Source organism: Orcinus orca, chromosome 4, assembly GCF_937001465.1.
Source record: "Orcinus orca chromosome 4, mOrcOrc1.1, whole genome shotgun sequence".
Taxonomy (NCBI): domain Eukaryota; kingdom Metazoa; phylum Chordata; class Mammalia; order Artiodactyla; family Delphinidae; genus Orcinus; species Orcinus orca.
In genome coordinates, this window is record NC_064562.1 from 27,831,559 (window position 1) to 27,846,377 (window position 14,819).

General features: G+C 36.0%; 1 protein-coding gene and 1 long non-coding RNA gene across 4 annotated transcripts in view; one reads left to right on the forward strand and one right to left on the reverse strand.

Annotated features, from left to right (window-relative positions):
* Positions 1–14,819, forward strand: part of LOC125964180 (uncharacterized) — a 672,498-nt gene that overhangs the window by 485,366 nt on the left and 172,313 nt on the right. The window lies entirely within an intron of this gene.
* Positions 1–14,819, reverse strand: part of TTC29 (tetratricopeptide repeat domain 29) — a 249,929-nt gene that overhangs the window by 124,511 nt on the left and 110,599 nt on the right. For both annotated transcript variants that reach the window (XM_033402828.2, XM_049708815.1), the window contains exon 7: positions 8,194–8,285. In XM_033402828.2, coding sequence (XP_033258719.1) covers positions 8,194–8,285 — 92 coding nt within the window. The remainder of the gene's footprint in view (positions 1–8,193; positions 8,286–14,819) is intronic.

The window sequence follows — 14,819 nt, forward strand, 5'->3', positions numbered from 1 at the left end:
TCCCTGGGAGAACACCTGGCACACCACAGGCTGTTGCAATGTCACTTGGGCCTCTGACACTGGAGGCTAGCCCTGCATTCCAATTATGACTACAGTACCCCTCCCTCTCCCCAGCCTGAGAGAGCAAGAGAGCTCTAATCAGCCGCTGCTTTAACCCTCACCTGTCTGGGTGGGGAACAGACGCCTGAAGATGACCTACACGCAGAGGTGGGGCCAAAACTGAGGCTGAACCCCAAGAGCTGTGTGAACAAAGAAGAGAAAGGGAAATTTCTCCATGTACCCTCAGGAGCAGCAGATTAAATTCCCACAACCAACTTGATGAATGCTGCATCTGTGGAATACCTGCAGAGACAATGAATGCTCCCAAAAATGAGGTGGTGGATTTTGGGAGCAACTGTATACTAGGGCTTGCTGTCTGCAACTGATTTGTTTCTGATTTTTATGTTTATCTTAGTTTACATTTTAGTGCTTGCTATTATTGGTGGATTTGTTCATTGGTTTGGTTGCTCTCTTCTTTTTAAAAAAAACTTAAATTTTTAAAAATTTTTTATTTTTTAAATTTTATTATTTTTTAAATTTATTATTTATATTTATTTATTATATTTTTCTTCCTTCTTTTCCTTCCTTTTCTTCTGAGTCACGTGGCTGAAAGGGTCTTGGTGCTCTGGCCACGTGTCAGGCCTGAGCTTATGAGGAGGGAGAGCCAAGTCCAGCACATTGGACCACCAGAGACTTCCTGGCCCCATGTAATAATATCAATTGGTGAGAGCTCTCCCAGAGATCTCAATCTTAACGCTAAGACCCAGCTATACCCAATGGCTAGCAAGCTCCACTGTTAGACACCTCATGCCAAACAACTAGCAAGATAGGAACACAATCCCACCCATTAGCAGAGAGGCTGCCTAAAATCATACTAAGTTCAGAAACACTCCAAAACACACCAGATCAAAAGATCAATAAAACTAAAAGCTGGTTCTTTGAGAAGATAAACAAAATTGATAAACCATTAGCCAGACTCTTCAAGAAAAAAAGGGAGAAAACTCAAATCAATTGAATTAGAAATGAAATAGGGGAAGTAACAACAGACACTGCAGAAATATAAAGGATCATGAGAGATTACTACAAGCAACTCTATGCCAATAAAATGGACAACCTGGAAGAAATGGACAAATTCTTAGAAAAGCACAACCTTCCATGACTGAACCAGGACGAAACAGAAAATATGAAAAGACCAATCACAAGCACTGAAACTGGAACTGTGATAAAAAATCTTCCAACAAACAAAAGCCCAGCACCACATGGCTTCACAGGCAAATTCCATCAAACATTTAGAGAAGAGCTAACATCTATCCTACTCAAGCTCTTCCAAAATATAGCAGAGGGAGGAACAATCCCAAAATCATTCTATGAGGCCACCATCACCCTGATACCAAAACCAGACAAAGATGTCACAAAGAAGGAAAGCTACAGGACAATATCACTGTTGAATATAGATGAAAAATCCTCAACAAAATACTAGCAAACAGAATCCAACAGTGCATTAAAAGAATCATACACCACGATCAAGTGGGGTTTATCCCAGGAATGCAAGGATTCTTCATTATATGCAAATCAATCAATGTGATACACCATATTAACAAATTGAAGAATAAAAACTATATGATCATCTCAGTAGATGCAGAAAAAACTTTTGACAAAATTCAACACGCATTTATGATAAAAACTCTCCAGAAAGTGGGCATAGAGGGAACCTACTTCAACATAATAAAGGCCATATATGACAAACCGACAGCCAACATTGTTCTCAGTGGTGGAAAACTGAAAGCATTTCCTCTAAGGTCAGGAACAAGACAAGGTTGCCCACTCTCACCACTATTATTCAACACAGTTTTGGAAGTTTTAGCCATGGCATTCAGACAAATAAAAGAAATAAAAGGAATCCAAATCAGAAAAGAAGAAATAAAACTGTCACTCCCTGCAGACGACATCATACTATATATAGAGAATCATAAAGATGCTACCAGAAAAGTACTAGAGATAATCAATGAATTTGGTAAAATAGCTAGATACAAAATTAATGCACAGAAATCTCTTGCATTCCTATACATTAACAATGAAATAGCTGAAAGAGAAATTAAGGAAACACTCTCATTTACCATTGCAACAAAAAGAATAAAATATCTAGAAATAAAGTTACCTAAGGAGACAAAAGACCTGTATGCAGAAAATTATAAGACACTGATAAAAGAAATTAAAGATGATACAAACAGATGGAGAGATATACCATGTTCTTGGATTGGAAGAATCAACACTATGAAAAGGACTATACTACCCAAAGCAATCTACAAATTCAATGCAATTCCTATCAAATTATCAATAGCATTTTTCACAGAACTAGAACAAAAAATTGAATAATTTGTATGGAAACACAAAAGACCCCAAATAGCCAAAGCAATCTTGTGAAAGAAAAATGGAGCTGGAGGAATCAGGCTCCTGAACTTCAGACTATACTACAAAGCTACAGTAATCAAGACAATATGGTACTGGCACAAAAACAGAAATATAGATCAATGGAACTGGATAGAAAGCCCAGAGATAAACCCACGCAGATACGGTCACCTTATCTTTGATAAAGGAGGCAAGAATATACAATGGAGAAAAGACAGCCTCTTCAATAAGTGGTGCTGGGAAAACTGGACAACCACATGTAAAAGAATGACATTAGAACACTCTCTAACACCATACACAAAAATAAACTCAAAATGGATTAAAGACCTAAATGTAAGGCCAGACACTATCAAACTCTTAGAGGAAAACATAGGCAGAACACTCTATGACATAAATCACAGCAAGATCCTTTTTGACCCACCTCCTAGATAAATGGAAATAAAATAAAAAATAAACAAATGGGACCTAATGAAACTTAAAAGCTTTTGCGCAGCAAAGGAAACCAGAGACAAGACAAAAAGACAACACTCAGATGGGAGAAAATATTTGCAAATGAAGCAACTGACAAAGGATTAATTTCCAAAATATACAAGCAGCTCATGTAACACAATATCAAATAAACAAACAACCCAATCCAAAAATGCATGGTAGAGCTTAATAGACATTTCTCCAAAAAAGATATACAGATCGCCAACAAACACATGAAAGATTGCTCAACATCACTAATCATTAGAGAAATGCAAATCAAAAGCACGACGAGGTATCACTTCACACCGTTCAGAATGGCCATCATCAAAAAATCTACAAACAATAAATGCTGGAGAGGGTGTGGAGAAATGGGAACCCTCTTGCACTGTTGATGGGAATGTAAATTAATACAGCCACTCTGGAGAACAGTATGGAGCTTCCTTAGAAAATAAAAATAGAACTACCATATGACCCAGCAATCCCAGTACTGGGCATATACCCTGAGAAAACCATAATTCAAAGAGAGACATGTACCACAATGTTCATCGCAGCACTATTTGCAACAGCCTGGACATGGAAGCAACCTAAATGTCCACTGACAGATGAATGGATAAAGAAGATGTGGCCCCTATATACAATGGAATATTACTTAGCCATAAAAAGAAATGAAATTGAGTTATTTGTAGTGAGGTGAATGGATCTAGAGTCTGTCATACAGAGTGAAGTAAGTCAGGAAAAGAAAAATAAATACCATATGCTAACACATGTATATAGAATCTAAAAAAAAAAAAAAAGGTTCTGATGCACCTAGGGGCAGGAAAGGAATAAAATTGCAGAGGTAGAGAATGGACTTGAGGACACGGGGAGGGGGAAGGGTAAGCTGGGATGAAGTGAGAGAGTGGCGTGGACATATATACACTACCAAATGTAGAATAGATAGCTAGTGGGAAGCAGCCACATAGCACAGGTAGATCAGCTCAGTGCTTTGTGACCACCTAGAGGGATGGTTTAGGGAGGGTGGGAGGGTGACACAAGAGGGAGGAGATATGGGGATATATGTATATGTATAGTTGATTCACTTTGTTATAAAGCAGAAACTAATACACCATTGTTAAGCAATTATACTCCAATAAAGATGTTAAAAAATATAAAGCTTATCATACTAGCAAAAAAACAAAAACAAAAACAATGAAACAAAACAAATATCCTATGCTAACACATATATATGGAATGTAAAAAAAAAAATGGTTTTGATGAACCAAGGGGCAGGACAAGGATAAAGATGCAGGCGTAGAGAATGGACTTGAGGACACGGGGAGGGGGAAGGGTAAGCTGGGATGAAGTGACAGAGTAGCATTGACAATATACACTACCAAATGTAAAATAGATAGCTAGTGGGTAGCAGCTGCATAGCACAGGGAGATCAGCTCCGCACTTTGTTAAGACTTAGAGGGGTGGGATAGGGAGGGTGGGAGGGATTAACAAGTGGGAGGGGGTATGGGGATATATGTATACATATAGCTGATTTACTTTGTTATACAGCAGAAATTAATACAACATTGTAAATCAACTATACTCCAATAAAAATGTTAATAAAATAAAATACTTAGGAATAAACCTATCCAAGGAGTTAAAAGACTTATATTCTGAGAACTATAAAAGATTGATAAAGTAAAGTGAAGATGATAAGAAAGAAATGGAAAGGTAGCCCATGCTCTTAGATTGGAAGAATTAATATCATTAAAATGGCCATACTACCCAAAGCAATCTACAGATTTAATGTGATCCCTATCAAATTACCCATGACATTTTTCACAAACCTAGAACAAATAATCTTAAAATTTATGTGGAACCATAAAAGACCCAGAATTGCCAAAGCAATCCTGAAGTAAAAGAACAAAGCAGGAGGCATAACCTTCCCAGACTTCAGACAATACTACAAAGCTACAGTAATCGAAACAGTGTGGTATCGGCACAAAAACAGACATATGGATCAATGGAACAGAATAGACAGCCCAGAAATAAACCCACACACCGACAGTCAATTAATCTTTCACACAGAAGGCAAGAATGTACATGGAGAAAAGACAGTCTCCTCAGCAAGTGATGTTGGGAAAGTTGGACAGCCACATTTAAATTAGTGAAGTTAGAACACACCCTCACACCATACCCAAAAATAAACTCAAAATGGCTTAAAGGCTTAAATATAAGACATGACACCAAAAAACTCCTAGAAAAGAACATAGGTAAAACATTCTCTGACATGAATTCTAGAAATGTTATCTTAGATCAGCCTCCCAAGACAAAAGAAATAAAAGTAAAACTAAACACATGGTACCGAATTAAACTTATAAGCTTTTGCACAGTGAATGAAACCATAAACAAAATGAAGACAACCTATGGACTGCAAGAAAATATTCGCAAATCATGCGACCAATAAGGGCTTAATTTCCTAAATATACAAACAGCTCATACAACTCAACATCAAAAAAACCCAACCCAATCAAAAAATGGACAGAAGACCTAAACAGACATTTCTCCAAAGAAGACGTACAGATGGCCAATAGGCGCATGAAAAGATGCTCAACTTTGCTAATTATTAGAGAAACTCAAATCAAAAATACAAGCATCTCACACTGGTCAGAATGGCCATCATTAAAAAGTCTACAAATAATAAATGCTGGAGAGGGTGTGGAGAAAAGGGAACCCTCCTACACTGTTGGTAGGAATGTAAATTGGTGCAGCCACTGTGGAAAATAGTACGGAAGTTTCTCAAAAAACTAAAAATAGAACTACCATATGACCCAGCAATTCCACTCCTGGTTATATATCGGAAAAATACAAAAACACTAATTTGAAAAGATTCACACACCCCAATGTTCATAGCAGCAGTATTTACAATAACCAACACATGGAAGCAACCTAAGTGTCTATCAACAGATGAATGGATAAAGAAAATGTGGTACATATACACAATGGACTACTACTCAGCCATAAAAAAGAATGAAATAATGCCGTTTGCAGCAACATGGATGGACCTAGAGATTACCATAGTAGGTGAAGTAAGTCAGACAGAGAAAGACATATCATATGATAACACTTATATATGGAATTTAAAATACGATACACATGGACTTATTTACAAAACAGAAACAGACTCATAGACATAGAAAACAAACTTATGATTACCAAAGGGGAAGGGGAAGGAGGGATAAATTAGGAGTTTTGGATTAGCAGATACAAACCACTATATATAAAATAGATAAACAACAAGGTCCTACTATACATCACAGGGAACTATGTTCAATATCCCATAATAAACCATAAAGGAAAAGAATATGAAAAAGAATATATATATATATGTGTATATATATAACTGAATCACTTTGTTGTACACCAGAAAATAACACAACATTGTAAATTAACTACACTTCAAAAATATATATATATATGGATCCTTTTCCATACCTCAATCTAAGATAATACTTAAGCAACCAAATTAAAACATTTGATTATCTGTTGTTGTTGTTGCCAAGATACTTATTCAACCCTTCCCCTTAGCTTTCACAGTATAGAGCAGGAATTCAAATCCTGGAGTGGAAACTAAAATATTCCAGATGAGACCCCGGTTTAACAGGTGAGAAGTATTTTAAGATAACCTCAGGTCTCCAGAAGTTTCAAAAATAATTATAAAGCCTATCAGTAACTGAAGGGGAAATCCAACACTTGTCATGTGACATAGTAAGTGCTCAGTACAGGTTTATGAAAGAAAACATTTTTCCCTGAAGTTTTCTCTCTCTATCTAGGTTGGAACACAATGTTATTTTGTAGAAATTATTTTATAAACATGTTGAGGGATGCATTTATTTAACTGTTTAGGCTTAGACCAGGTCTGCTACTATAAAGCAAGACAAATCAATCATCTTCTACTGATTCTGGGCAGTGTTAACAGCAGAATCAAATAATTAAATAATCAAAATGAGCTGGATAAAAGGGCACAGAGTTGGTGTGTTCCAAACAGACATTACATTGAATCCTTATACATCTCTTTTTCGTGTTCAAACATCTGCTTCTTTCCGGTGATTATTTGGAAAATAAAAGTTTAAGGGATAGCTGGGTTCATCATGCACAGGATGGTTATCAGTCTTTATGTGGAGGGACCACAACACTCACAGGTTGCTTGCTTCACTCATGGCTGGCCCTGCCTTCCTTGAGTAAATGTCTATACTCTCCTTATATCTATGTCTGTCCCTTACTGTTCATCCAGTGATGACTGCAGTGCATTGTATTTATTTTGTCGGGCACCTTATACATTTGATTGGTGTTGGTGTTTTGATCTTTAATTAATCATTTATTTAATATGTAATGATTATTATATTGGAATTGTAATTACATAATGAAGATCCACTTTCAAGGCATTACACATTTCAAATGCCTTTGGAATAACAATTTTGCCTTTTAAAACACCACTTTGTATGTGTTTGCAACTGAAATACAAATGGGAAGATTAGAATTTGACACAATCCACGTTTATTATTATTATTATTGCTACTACTACTACTACAAAATTATTTAACAGCTATATCTTGGATATAAGGTAACATACCAAAAACCAAGGCCATAACTTTGATAACTTTTTTTATTCTTACTCTATCTTGGCTTAAATATAATGCTGTGATTAAATGGAGTATACAGCAATCACAATACAATAAGTGAAGGCTATATCATATATTTTCCATGGAAAAATTTGTATCACAAATTGTTCATATATACTTTTGTTCAATTTTCTGTTTTAAAGGAAATATTGGGAATATTGGTTTTGCACCCAATTGTTTATCCAGACATGCTCAAAGGAGAGATGTCTTAATGGAAGAAGGACGATTGAAGCACAAAATGGAAACTTGCCTCAAAGAAGAGATCTGGAAAGGTTACGGTGAACCACAGTTACTGAAGCGTACTGTGTATCTCTGTGCTCTCTGCCTTTTTAACCTGTGAGATGTGACCTGATTTTTCCCTCTCATTCAATCAAGGTCATCACTAAACTTCCAGAATATCAAAAATAAAATAACATGAAGGAGGAAAAGACAAAGAAGAGTTTAGGTGTATATTTAAAAATACCACATTGGTTTAAAATAACTTACAATGAAAGGGTCACTTAAGAAGGGCACTGCTTAAAATTTAAGCAGGCAGTAATGGAAAGCGACAGACCTCAAACAATTTGTCTTTCACAGTTGAGTGAATTCACAGTGACAGCAAGACAAGGATGTGCTAACTTACCTCTGCAGGACCTTGGCTGTTGCTTCATAGGCTCTCCCCAGGCTGAGATCATCATCCAGGTCTGTAGAGATTTTAGCATAAGCGTTAAGGACCTATGGGGGAAGAGGAATCCTTATTAAACATATAACATGACCAGATTCACTGATGTTTCATTTCATAACAGAAAAGATTCAAATTAATAGTTGTTTTTCACATCACCATAAAATATTTTTTTGTTTATTAAAAATTCATGTTGGTTTGGTTTATTTTTATCTATAGTATAACTTGTTTTGCAGTGATCTCTTTGAGCCATGACAGTGAAGTCTTACTTTTGTAAAAGTAATTCTTTTCCTGAACAATCCAAAATCTTCCAACTGATATAACTTAGGGGTGAGTAAATAATTGGATGGTTTACAACATTATTTTCAAATATGGGACCACTATCTTAGGTAATATAAGGCAGATTATAATAGTCTACTAGGGTAGCTTAAATATCACTTTTCCTTCTATAAATAGCTGTTTGAAAAGCATGAATTTATGTGCCAGGCAATTTCTAAATCTATCATTTTATTAGAGGCATATCTCACAGTTTGTACACATATTCAGTATACACTAAAAGTATTTCTTACAAATGTACTTCATTACCAACAATCTCTTCAATAATCAAAAGATTACGGCTGCCACAGCCAGACGTATGATCTTAACACTGACATCATCTGCATGGTATAATTTTCCTTTTTATTCTTTTTCCCTTTCAAAGGCCAGAAGAAGGAAAATATGTAAAATAAAATCCCCTTTTCCTCTTCCTCCTTCATTGTTACTTGAACCAAACTATTACACACATGAAGACACAGGAAATCTCCAAAGACCTCTATGGAAATCCTTTTTGCTCATTTTCTAAGAAGAAATTAGCAAGAGTCATTTGATGGCGTTGAGTGGGAGAGTCAGCATGAGGGAGGATGTACATCCGGGCTGAATTAGGCATCTTAGAAAGTTTGTGTATGAAAGGCGGTGTTGATACTCAGCTTTACTTTCTTAAAGTTAATATTTGGGAAATAACTTCAGTGAGGCTATGTGATACCTCCTAATTTGTGTGTGTATGTGTGTCTCTGTGTGTGTGTGTGGTTTACAAGTGACTTGAAATAATACTGGTATTAAAACTTACTGATACATATTGACCCAGTATTTTAATTCCTGTTAAACCTGCAAAGTTCATCATTTTGGTTCTTCTTTTTAAGTCTCTTAATAAGCCTTGTATAAACCTGAGACTATTCTTTTCACTCTGTTGTGCAAAACTGATTCACCCAGGTTAAGTCCGATATGACTTGACATTGAGCTTTCTGTGTTAAGGGGCAGAAGCTCTGAATTTTGTGAATTTGTAAGAGACCTTATTAAATCCAAATATCAAAATATTTAGGAAGAGACTGTCAAGTGTCTCTTTTGGTTCATATATGTTTTATATGGCATTCTAGAAACTTAAAGATTGAATATTATATATTTTGTGTCAAAAATAGTTCGTTTTTCGGTAAATATTGTTACTGGGTGCCAATGTTGTGTTAAACCCTAGGAAATCTTAAAGAGAAGAGAGTATGCTTGCAAACCTTCGAGGCATTTATAGTCTAGTGGTACAGAGGTTTGCACTGATGCAGCTGTGTGAATTAGCTGAAAACAGATTTCTCCAGGGCTTCAGCTGTGCTTACTCTGCACCACTCTCCCACACCCCTGGCCACCATGAACCCGGAAGCAGTACAGTAGCATCCAGAAGTACCCAACATTATCTTAGGGCTGTGACTCCTTGGACCATGGTTAGGAGGGTAGTTTCCATGAGGAAGCTTCTATAGAATCAAGGAGCAAATACCAGCTCAGCCTGGGCTTCTGGTTTTGGCCTTGGACTTGATTCTATAGAAGCTTCCTCATGGAACCCGATGGGCTTTCGTGAAATGAACACCCAACTTAGAGTAAGAAGACTTGGATTCAAGACCTAATTCTACCACACCCAACACACCTGGCCCAAGAAATCTCCCTGAGAAGCTTTCCTCGAAGCAAAAAAGAAAACCTCCCTCTGAGAGTTGTTATGAGGCTGCTGTGAGATGATACAGAGTTCTATTTGAACCTGGGATGAGAAGTTTCTGGGACTCTGTTAACCAGCCATCAGTGAAGAGCTCCTGGAGAGTTCCCTCCTCAGAGTAAAGGCGACACATTTTATTTGTGACTTGAGAGAATGCCTCTCTCAGCTTACATGCTTTACCTAAAAACAGGAAATATATAGGCAGTGGGAAGAACATAGTTCACTACTGGCCCAACAGGGAAATACTCAATTACACTGGACCCCCCCATATCCACGGGGGCTACATTCCCAGACCACCAGTGGATGCCTGAAATCTTGGACATATACTATGCTTTCTCCTGTACATACATACCTACGATAAAGTTTAATTTATAAATTAGGCACAGTAAGAGGTTAACAACTATAACTTACAATAACATAGAACAATCATAACAATATACTGTAATAAAAGTTATGTAAATGTGGTCACTCTTTCTCAAAATATCTTACAAATTTAATGTATTTTGCATCTTAACTAAGTACTTATCACACACTGTGGCTATAACTTGCTGTTTGAGGTGTGACAGCAAAACTAGCATGAATTTCTTTTTCCTTCTTCACAGTTTCACAGATAGAAGATTCGTTCTTACTATAGATTTTAGCAAACTCAGCATACAATTTTTTTTCTTTCCTTCCTAAGTTGAGAACCTTCACCTTTTTACTTAAAGGAAGCACTCTGGGCTCTTCTTTGGCATATCCAAATTGCCAGCATCACTCGCCTTGCACTTTTGGACCGTTATTAAGTAAAATAAGGGTTATCTGAACACAAACACTATGATATCTCAACAATAACCCAGTAACCTTGATGGCTACTAAGTGACTAATGGTTGGGATATGCTGGACAAGGGGATGATTCACGTCCGGGATGGATCAGGATGGAAGCCACAAGATTTCATCATGCTACTTAGAACACTGTACAATTTAAAACCTATGAATGGTTTATTTCTGGAAATTTCCATTTAATATTTTCAGACCTCGGTTGACCGTGGGTAACTGAAACTTCAGAAAGTGAAAACACAGGTAAGGGGGGACTACTGTTCATGAAGTCAGTACTGAGAACCTTGAAAGTGCTACAGGGGAGCTCATCTAAATCAAAGACAGGGCCTCTGCTCCTCAGGAATGTGAGCTCTGACTGGAGAGAGCCAACTCAGGTAAAATCATAAGGGGAACACAAGACGAGACACAGCAGATTGGTGAATTGTGTAGTCCAACCTAAGGGAAGTAGGAAGGATAGTGTTAAAAGAAAAAGGAAAAAAAAAATAAAAGTAAGTGGAAAAATAACGAGATTACAAATTGTGTAGAAAATAGCTGTTGGTGGGAATGTAAATTGATTCTTTTTTTGTAAATCCAAAAAAGAGGGGATATATGTATACATATAGCTGATTCACTTTGCTGTACAGCAGAAACTAACACTACATTGTAAAGCAACTGTCCCCCAATAAAAAACAAAAAACCAAAAATAGAGTTGCCATATGATCCAGCAATCCCACTCCTGGGCAAATATCCAGAAAAGAAAAAAAAACTCTAATTCAAAAAGATACATGCACCCCAATGTGCATAGCAGCACTATTTACAATAGCCAAGATATGGAAGCAACCTAAATGTCCATCAACAGATGAGTGGATAAAGAAGATGTGGTACACATATACAATGGAATATTACTCAGCCATTAAAAGAATGAAATAATGCCATTTGTAGCAACATGAGTGGACCTAGAGATCATCAAACTAAGTGAAATAAGTCAAACAAAGACAAATATTATGTGATATCACTTATATGTGAAATCTAAAAAATAATACAAAAGAATCTATATACAAAATAGAAACAGACACACAGACACAGAAAACAAACTTATAGTTACCAAAGAGGAAAGGGAGGGATAAATTAGGAGTATGGGATTAACAGATACACACTACTATATATAAAATAGATAGGTGTAATAATCTATAATGGAAAATAATCTGAAAAAATATATATAACTGAATCACTTTGCTATATACCTGAAACTAACAAAATATTGTAAGTCAACTATACTTCAATTTTAAAAAGCATGAATATTAAATATCCCAAAAAACCCAAATTGTGTAGAAAATAAAGATGTTTTATATTGACCTTATGGTAAATTATGTTACCTGCTTTTTAATTAAGGTATAATTTACAAATTAATAAATATTGATCAACTTGAATCATCAGACAAATAGGAATCTTCTTTACAAAGTTTACTTCAAGTGAGAAAATACAGTGTGGAAATCTGAGGGATCCACTGTACTTGACTGAATACCCCTGTGGCATGCAATATGTTGGAAACAAATCCAGGGTGTGGAAGGTTAAATTCTGTCATTGCAAATCAGAGATAAGAGGAGAGAAAAAAAGAATCTCAGGTGAAAAATATTTTGATGAGTTCAAAATTCATTATATATCCTTAAATTTTATGGACAATGAACTTAATCAATCTTTGTCAAAAGATCAAGGAAAACACTGCTTAAGCGTGCTACTATGTCAATTTCAATGAGCATGATTACAAGATTACCAAAGTTGGAGAAGTCAGTTCATGTACCTAATAAAAACTGAGTGCTTTGTGGCCACTCAATCACATTGCTCCAATGATTTCCCTGAATAATGGAGATGAAGTTTTGAAAGCTATTGTACTAGAAGTTTTAAAGGCAATGGACTTTATCTTCCCACTGAAATAAAACTGATTAACTTGAAAAGATATTTTCAAATAAAATCCAGGTTCTTAAAATGAGATAATTTCTATTGGTTACCTAAAAGTGAAACCAGTAGAACACTTAACATAAAAAATGAGAGTGTGCAAAAGAATAATGCTGGCAATATGCTACATTTCTTTGAAGAACTGTTTGCTGTAAAATCAAATTTTAAGGATCATTAATTCATTTTGCTGCAATAGCCTTCAAGGAAATATTGGATTTAAGTCAAGATTGTCATCGGTCAAGTAAGTGAGTGGTGTATATATATATATTTATATATATATGTTGTGTTTACATAGATAGATATACACGAATATTAGACTATATCTATATCTATATCTAGAGAGATTGAGAAAGAGAATAGAAAAGGAGCCTGGTCCCCCCGGAAGATTATAAGAATAAATTCTGTGCCTGAGCACCTTTAAGGCAGGAAACATAAGAACGCATCACTATGTCTAATAATATCAGACACCCGGTTGTTTTCTTTCTTCTACATCTTTAGGATTTCCAATGATCAGGGCACCTTGGAACAAAAGAAAATGAACTATCTGATATTGATGCCCCTTCTTGTCTTCCACTATTTTCCCATTCCTTACTCCACTGCAGTTCCTCTCTTAGAGTCCCTTTATTTTAGACATTAAAACAGAAGAAATTCCAGAAATCATGGCCCTCATATTTGCTTTCAAAACTGAAACTTACTTTAAACTACTATGATGATGATCACTCCTGACCTAATTTTCCCAAATTAGATGGAATTCTCTCCCTACCCCTCTGCCCAGACAGCCATTATAAGAAAACACTGTCTCCTTCATTTGTTTTAAACCTTTTTTTAATTTTAAGATAATTGTAGATTCAGATGCAATTGTAAGAAACAATACAGAGCATACTCATATATCCTTCAGCTAGCTTTTCCCAGTGGTTAAATCTTGCACAGCTATAGTATATCAAAACCAGGGTATTCACAATCCACCCACCTTATTTCACCAGTTTTACACACACTCGTGTCTGTGTGTGTGTGTGTGTGTGTGCACCCACGCATGCACACATGGCATGTTAATTTTATGCCATTTCATCACATGTATATATTCACGTAACCACCACCACAGTCAAGATATAGAAAAGTTCTATCACTACAATGATCTCTCATACTACCCTTTCTCAATTAATTTTTAATGTTTGCTGCTTAGAAGAGAGATAGATGGAAAAAATTTTTTTCTCTTTTCTTTAGGTTAAAGAAAGGTCTGCCTTGGGTTAAAGAAAAGTCTGCCTTGGGAAAAATTCTGAAATAACTTGGCATCTGACCTCTTCCCTTTTGGTACACCTCCCCTACCTTGTGTGTTTGTATCTCCCCAGGGAAATTTCCTCAGTTAAGTGACAGAAGAATAGTAGTTGATTAAACAAATTTATACTTTGGTATGAATGACTCAAAAATCATTAATCCTCCCAGAAGAAGTTGTTGTTTTAAAAAGAGGATGCTAAAAATAAAAAATAAAAAAAAATAAAAAGAGGATGCTTTGTAGGTCCCAATTATTTCTTCTGGGAGGAGTGTTTTGCAGTCTAACAAAGGGAAATGAAACAATTCAGATAGTGTCTGGCAGGATAATTTGGGGCAAAGGTTATTAAAAAAAAGGCCAGCCTTGTCTTGAAATTCCACCTTATGATATGATCCCTTAAGCAGGTACTGATTTTTATAACCTCCTTTGGGGTCTACTTCTGTGCCTTCAGATTTTCTAGACGCTCCACGTGCTTTTCCACAATGTTCCTTATCACGGTGGTGTGGAAGAGATGAAAACAGGGAGGAGGGAAATGTGAAGCAGCAGACGTGAAAATCA